The sequence below is a fragment of the Mauremys reevesii genome, linkage group 6, assembly GCF_016161935.1.
Source record: "Mauremys reevesii isolate NIE-2019 linkage group 6, ASM1616193v1, whole genome shotgun sequence".
NCBI classification, from domain to species: domain Eukaryota; kingdom Metazoa; phylum Chordata; order Testudines; family Geoemydidae; genus Mauremys; species Mauremys reevesii.
In genome coordinates, this window is record NC_052628.1 from 58,666,379 (window position 1) to 58,673,095 (window position 6,717).

The 6,717-nt window shown below is 37.7% G+C and overlaps 1 protein-coding gene across 4 annotated transcripts in view; it reads left to right on the forward strand.

Annotated features, from left to right (window-relative positions):
• LOC120407783 (leucyl and cystinyl aminopeptidase) overlaps positions 1-5,826 on the forward strand; it is a 94,709-nt gene extending 88,883 nt beyond the window's left edge. For all 4 annotated transcript variants that reach the window (XM_039543853.1, XM_039543855.1, XM_039543852.1 and 1 more), the window contains exon 18: positions 714-5,826. In XM_039543853.1, coding sequence (XP_039399787.1) covers positions 714-845 — 132 coding nt within the window. In that variant the 3' untranslated portion in view covers positions 846-5,826. The remainder of the gene's footprint in view (positions 1-713) is intronic.
• The last annotated feature ends 891 nt before the right edge of the window (positions 5,827-6,717 follow it).

Genomic DNA, 6,717 nt, shown 5'->3' on the forward strand with positions numbered 1-6,717 from the left:
CATTTTACTTAGGCTATCAGCAGCCTAAGAGGTCATTCTGGCAGTTGAGCATCAGCCAGTTGCTGAGGTGCCACAGCTGTCTCCCCGTTTTCCTTACCCACACCTTCTTCTACTCCAGTGGCTTAGTAGGGTAGAAGGTGGCATAGAAGCCACTATAGCTTCTTCTGTAGATGGTCAACTTCTAGGGAAAGGGTTAAAGGTCAAAATCTTTAAAGTTGCCCAAGTAAAAACATGCATGCATAATGTGTGCAAATCTTACCTGTACACAAAATATATTTTCATATGCTTTAGCATTTACATACTTTGTTGTGTCAAATGCCCCAGTGATAAGTGGATTTTCAGTGTACCGAAGATAGAATAATTTCAAGCAATCCCGTTTGTCACAAGAACAGAATCCTTCTCCAGAAAGCTAGTTTATTTCTGAGTGCTGTACGACTACAACTTGATTGTGCTTTGAGTGAAAGATAGGGGATTCCACCAAATATACAGAATTTCTTGTTGAATTTTATTGAAGCTACACAGATCATTGCTGCAGTTCTCATGAGCTGTAATCACTCCAGATTTCAGCAGCCCTCTTTTGCGATTTGCCAACGATGTGAATGTGGATGATTGGTGCTTTGTGCTGGGGGTGGAGGGCGGGCAGGTGGCACACTCTTAACTTGGAAACTGCCTACATTTCTCAGCCTGAAATGCACATTTTCCTTACTCTGCAGGTTAAAACTTTCTTTGAGTCCAAGTCAGAGAAGACTTCTCAACTTCGCTGTGTCAAAGAGGCTATTGAGACAATTCAGCTGAATATTAAGTGGATGGAGAGGAACTTAGCGGCGCTGCAGCAATGGCTGTAGAGAACACAATGCCTCTGTGTGTGTGTGTGTGTGTTAGACATTAAGAGAGCTTGTGAACTGTTGCTTTTGCAAAGGCCAGGGTGAAACCAGGCATCGCTGCAACATTGTTTGCACTATTAGGGGTTCTAGTTAGCTCAGGGCACATCTCACCTAAGTTTGTTTTTCTTTTGGTCATTTGTGGGCCAGATGTAGATATTTATTTATTCTGGAACTGTGTTCATTTATAGACCAAACAGCTGCATAAATAACTAATAAGTACAGTAATTTTATATTTGAAACACCCTGTCATTTGAAATCCTGTCCTATTGTTCTCAACACTGGGTAAGTATTGAAAAAGAGAGCAACAAAGGAAAAAACTGCCATGAGAGATGCTTTTTCTTTGCAGAGCGCTGGCTAATCAGTGTTCTTTATGCAAAACTGTTGGTAGCTTTGGGTTTAGCTTTTGATGATCAAAATGTTTTTTCTAGACGTTCTAAAAACATAAGAATATACAGCTATTATTATTATATGTATTTTTGTCTATTAAGTGGCCAGGTGCTACTGATACTATATAGAAAGAAAACACAGCCAAATAGCAAATATGAATGTTTTAGGAGGGGAGAGATTTTCAGAAGCATCTCAGTGACTTGGGAGCACATGACCCACTGAAAGTCAGTGAGGAGTGTGCTCCTAACTCATTAGGCACTTTTAAGGATCAAACGTTCAATTTGCCAGACTGTATTTATTAATATTGTTTTGTTGATGTCTGAGCAACAGTGCCCCTCCACACCACTCCAAAATGCCATAGAGAAGTTGCTCCAGACTAGTTCTGATGGTGGACTGACCCCTGACTGACTACTGATCCTTTTCACCATTCCTCTTTGCGGAGGGCCTGCATTTGGTACATGTGTGCCAAGCATTGTTTGGGTCTTTATATTCTTCACTTAATTTTTCAGTATCACTGGTATGATTTGTGTACACTGCTTACTCTGTAATGCTTGCTTGGTGTAACACAGCAGTGGGGAACTTTTTGTCTGTATTTGGATGGTATCATGCAACAGTTATTGGGGACAAAGCCTAAAACTTATTCTGAGAACAAGTGCCCTAAAATCCGGCATGATAGGCTAAAAGGCAGGATTGCCACAATACAGTGTGCCTTTTTTTCTAAAGCAATTCTCATTTAAGGCCCTTTTAGAGGCCTGGTGTAAACAGAGTTGTACCTCCTTAACTAAAGAGATTATTTTTATACCTGTTTAGTTAAAGTGGTGGAAAGAGAGAATGTGTGAATATTCTTATGCCTGTTTAAAGCTGGCTAACATCACATTAGTTTGCATCAGAAAACTTTCCTGTACAGCCAAACTGATATAACAAGTTTTAAACCAATGTAAGAGAATCCAAACAAACAAGTTGCATCAGTTAATTAAATGGATTTAAGTTAAACCAGTGCAAATTTTGTGCAGAGAGAAGCCCTGAGAAAAATTTTCTTCAAAAGGTGGGGAGACTATTTTCAGCCATAATCAGGTTTCACTTTGAATTTGTCACCATTTTAATGCAGGCTCTGGTTTTTAAAATGTATAATGACTTTCACCTGCAAATTGTGATAGTAATGTGCAAGAGAGGTAGGTAGGTGATTAGTGAAAACTACCTAGTGAAAATTATAGTATTTGTTGGCTTTTCATCAGTAGGTATGTACTAAATCATTTGAACTATGCAGTTTCATTTCCATATTTTGTGCTTCTCTGACAAAAGTTTGGGGAAAAATTTCCTCAATTTGCTAGTAGTTTACTTTAAAAATGAGTTCTGCAGTTCTAACCTTGAAAAGGAATGTTACTCCTCGGTGCGCAAAAAACCCTGTCAGCAAGTGGAAATGAATGCATTTTGCATGCACTGAAAGTGGATTTGTACTCCTCCACAGTAATTGAATTAGATGTAATCCTAATTCATTGTGTTCTCAAATCACTTGTATTAACTGCATTGTGCAGTGATGTTTTCCCCCGCCCCCAGTTAATGTGTTAGTTACATCTCTGTATATTCTTCTCTGTGTATTTTTTTCCTTTTTCCATTTCCCCGGTCTTTTAAATTTTTTCCCCATTGACAACAGCAAAGATGATGGATGTCAAACTTTGTGGAGTGAGAACTAATAATAATCTCCTCAATTCGAACTCTGGGATTTTAAGTATGTTCTACCATTGAGCTTAAACATGTTACTGGTAATGTAGTCTGTATTAGGAAATACCACACACTTCCATTTTAGAGTGCAAAATATAGTAAAAACTGAAAAACAGAGTTTGGAAAATCACGGCTTTAAACCCCAACCCCCCCCCCCCCCCCCCCAGGATTGTTTCATTTTGCCACTCAGTGAACTGAGTTTTTCACCTTTTTTTTTTTAACATGATTCATGTTTTCAATATCACTTGTCCTTCTCTGGAGTGCATAGTATGTACTTGGGAGCCAGCTCCTATTGACTTCAGTGAGAAGCTTTTCCTTGACTTCGGTAGAGTTGGATCAAGCCCTGATACTGAAAAGCACTAAGAACCCTCATCTCTTCCAGAGCTCAGTGGGAATTGAGGAGAATTGGCGTGGCTAAGGATCAAGACACAAGGCATGTTTTACATGAACTGAGTGGATCTTACCAGTTCTTTTGTCTTCCAGTCAAAAGAAACACACACATTGTAGCAAAACACTTCTTGTTACGATTCCATAATAGTTTACAGGTAAACGTTATAGAACAAGAGGCTGTGTAAGGCTTGGGCCATTGTCTTATTTTCTTTGACATTTCACGTGTAAAATTAGCCTAACCCGGGGGGGGGAAATGTGCTAAAGAATGAGGGTTTTTAGCTTATCCCTGGAAAACAGCAGTCTGCATGCTGATGTATCTTTGATTTTATTAAAATTGCAAATTCATTTAATTAATGCTAAATCCTGCATTTACTTTGTGATTCATGAGTTTTTTGGCTTCTTAAATTTACTCCATAGTATGGAAAGGATCAGGCTGTGAGGAGAAAAGGAGCCTGAAATGGATAATACGTGGCTGTTTAGATCTGATTGTAGCAATAGTCTCTGCCTTATGGATTATATTACACTGATATGCAAGATCATATTCTACCTAGAGATTGGAATAAAAGGAGGCCATACTTTTTTGCAGTGGGACAGTAAAACTCCTGTTCCATCGCTGCTATGTTTTTTTTACTCTTTAGGCTAGAGGTGTTAGTGCTATTCATGTTCTATTGGAGGTCAATGATACTTTGTTTCCCACTCCCCACACCCTTTGAGTAGGGTGGCAATTTGTAGTAGTCCGGAGGCTTTCATTTTTAGATATTAAACCACAAGCACAATATTCCAGTTGCATTCCCAATCTTGTCCCCCTTGACATTAACAAAGTAACTCAAATTCTGAGAGCAATACTATAACTCAAGTTCTTGGTCACCTATTTTAAACCTTAGTTTGCTCTCTTGAATGTATCTCTCCATCCCAGTCATTGAGCTAATTTCTGCAAGCACATGCTCATCCTCCAAATGTTCACCTGCCTGCTCGTGGGAAAGCTGAAAACACCAGTCGCTAGAGCAGCCTTCTTCTGATGCAAACTGTAGGGGCACCGTGATAACATGTGGAAATTGGAGATATTGCAATTTGCCAAATTTGGATATGCACTGTGGATTCCTTCATGAATTGAAAGTATGTTGCATATAGAATTGTACTTCAGCATTTACACAATCTGACATCTTCTAGTAACTCGGTACAGAAGCAAGGTTGCATGTGCTTCCATAAGCAATGATACACGTCATAGTAAGTACTTCATCACTATTGAATTGAACCCACTCTAAATTTTAGTTTGTAAAACCCTGCTTTCATAAAACACCTGCACCTTTTCCTGAACAGCATTGTCAATCTGAAGAGCTCACTTTTACTCTAGGAGTGATATTAATTTTGTACCTGGCCAAAGAGATGGGTTTTGTCATAGAAATATTTACATTTCACCTGCTCACTGCATCTTGCAACACTTGAGGCATTTTATGTTGGACATGCATTGTAAAAGTAATGCTTTAAGGAACATGGTAATGGCCTTCATTATGTTGGGGTTTTTTAGTGACCATATGCTGCAGGAAGTCTGACCCTTGAAGTGAATCCTGCATTATGATGGCATATCTTTTACCTGTTCTATATTAGATGGAACATTCCTTTTCCAACAGATTGGTCTTCCCCTCCCCTGGAAGATGTTATCTTTCATTGCACTCTGAAATTTAAAAACAATGCTGCCTCATTAACCATACACTTTTGTATGCATTTCATGCATCTAGGCTTGTATTTTGGCTTTCTTTGTATATTTCTGAATCAGGTTTCATGTAGTTAATTCACTCTATCACATAGTAAATGTTTGTTCTCTCACATTTGGCTATACTGTAGAGAAGAAAATGCTTGAGTAAACTTACTTTTATATTTTATTGTTTTTTTAATTAAGATGTCACTAAATGTTGGAAGATTTAGTTATTTTTTTTTAATGAGGCATGGATTCACATGATTCCTGGAAAGTTTTAAAAAGATGTAATTTACCACATTAAACTCTTAGGTCATATTGCTGAAGAATTTAAACTTCTAGTTTTTCTGTTTAAACCTGTTGCTGAAGTAGAAATACAGACTTTTATTCGTGATAACTTAGTTTTGATCAGGCATCTTTTTTTGAGTTGACCATGGTGGCATTTAGCAAATTGCAGTAAAATATTGAGAAAAGATAGGCACTTGAATGAATTTAAATGCATTAAAATTTGGATTCTTATTAAAGATCAATAATGTTCCCTATTCAGCGAATTAGGGAATGGAGTATTTTGAGAGCAAATTGCATCAAACTACTGCTAAACTTGCAGTCAGACAAGAGTCCTATAGTCCAGTCTTTATGAAGTTAAATAGTCCTGAAGAATGATCCCTTACAAATTATTTTGGAAAAGTTAAATACTGTTAGGACTTGTAAAGGGTGAACACTTGTCTATTTCTAAAATACTTAAAATACAAGTACAATGTACAATCACGTGAGCTTTGGGTGGTGAAATTCCAGGTTGTACAATATTTGCCTTTAGGTGATGGTGGTGGGGAAAGCGGGTTTGAAATAGTGTATGTGTATATATGTGTAATGCATACACATGTGCAGATCTGTTTTGTTCCATTTGGATGGGGTGGGGAGCGTATTTTCTTTATATTTCAGATAAACTTGTTTGCATATAACTGGCACTGATGAAAAGGCATGTATACTGCAAACACTGTTGCTTTTGTGAGATGAAAATAAAGTATTTAAATACAAATTGCTCTTTCTATTTTTATTTTTTTTTGTAACTACTATACCACCTCATTAGTGTATGGTTTTGAATTGTTTTCCTAGATTTTTAAAGGTGGAAGACAACACTTGATCATTTAGTCTTACCTCCTTACAGGCCATTAAATTTCATCCAGTTACCCCAGCCCAGTAACTTGTGATTGACCTTCCAGAAAGGCATCCAGTTTTGATTCTCCATCTCCTGAAGTCTCCAATCACTTCGCTTGGTGGTTTGTTCCAGTGGTTAACCTGCTTCTCTGTGGAAAAAATTATGGCTGACTTTCTAATTTGAATTTATCTGGCTTCAGCTTCCAGCCTTTGGTTCTTATTATCCCTGTCTCAGCTACATTAAAGAGCATTTTAGGATGCAGTATTTTATCCCCATGAAGGTACTTGTACCCTGTAATCAAGTCACCTCTCAATCTTTTTGATAAACTAAACTGTGCACTCTCCAATTTTTGACATCCTTTTTAAAGGGTGGATACGAGAACTGATGCAGTATTCCAGTATCAATTTTATCAGTGCCATATATGTTGGTAAAATCACTTTCCTATTCACTACTTGCTATTCCCCTGCTTATACATCCAA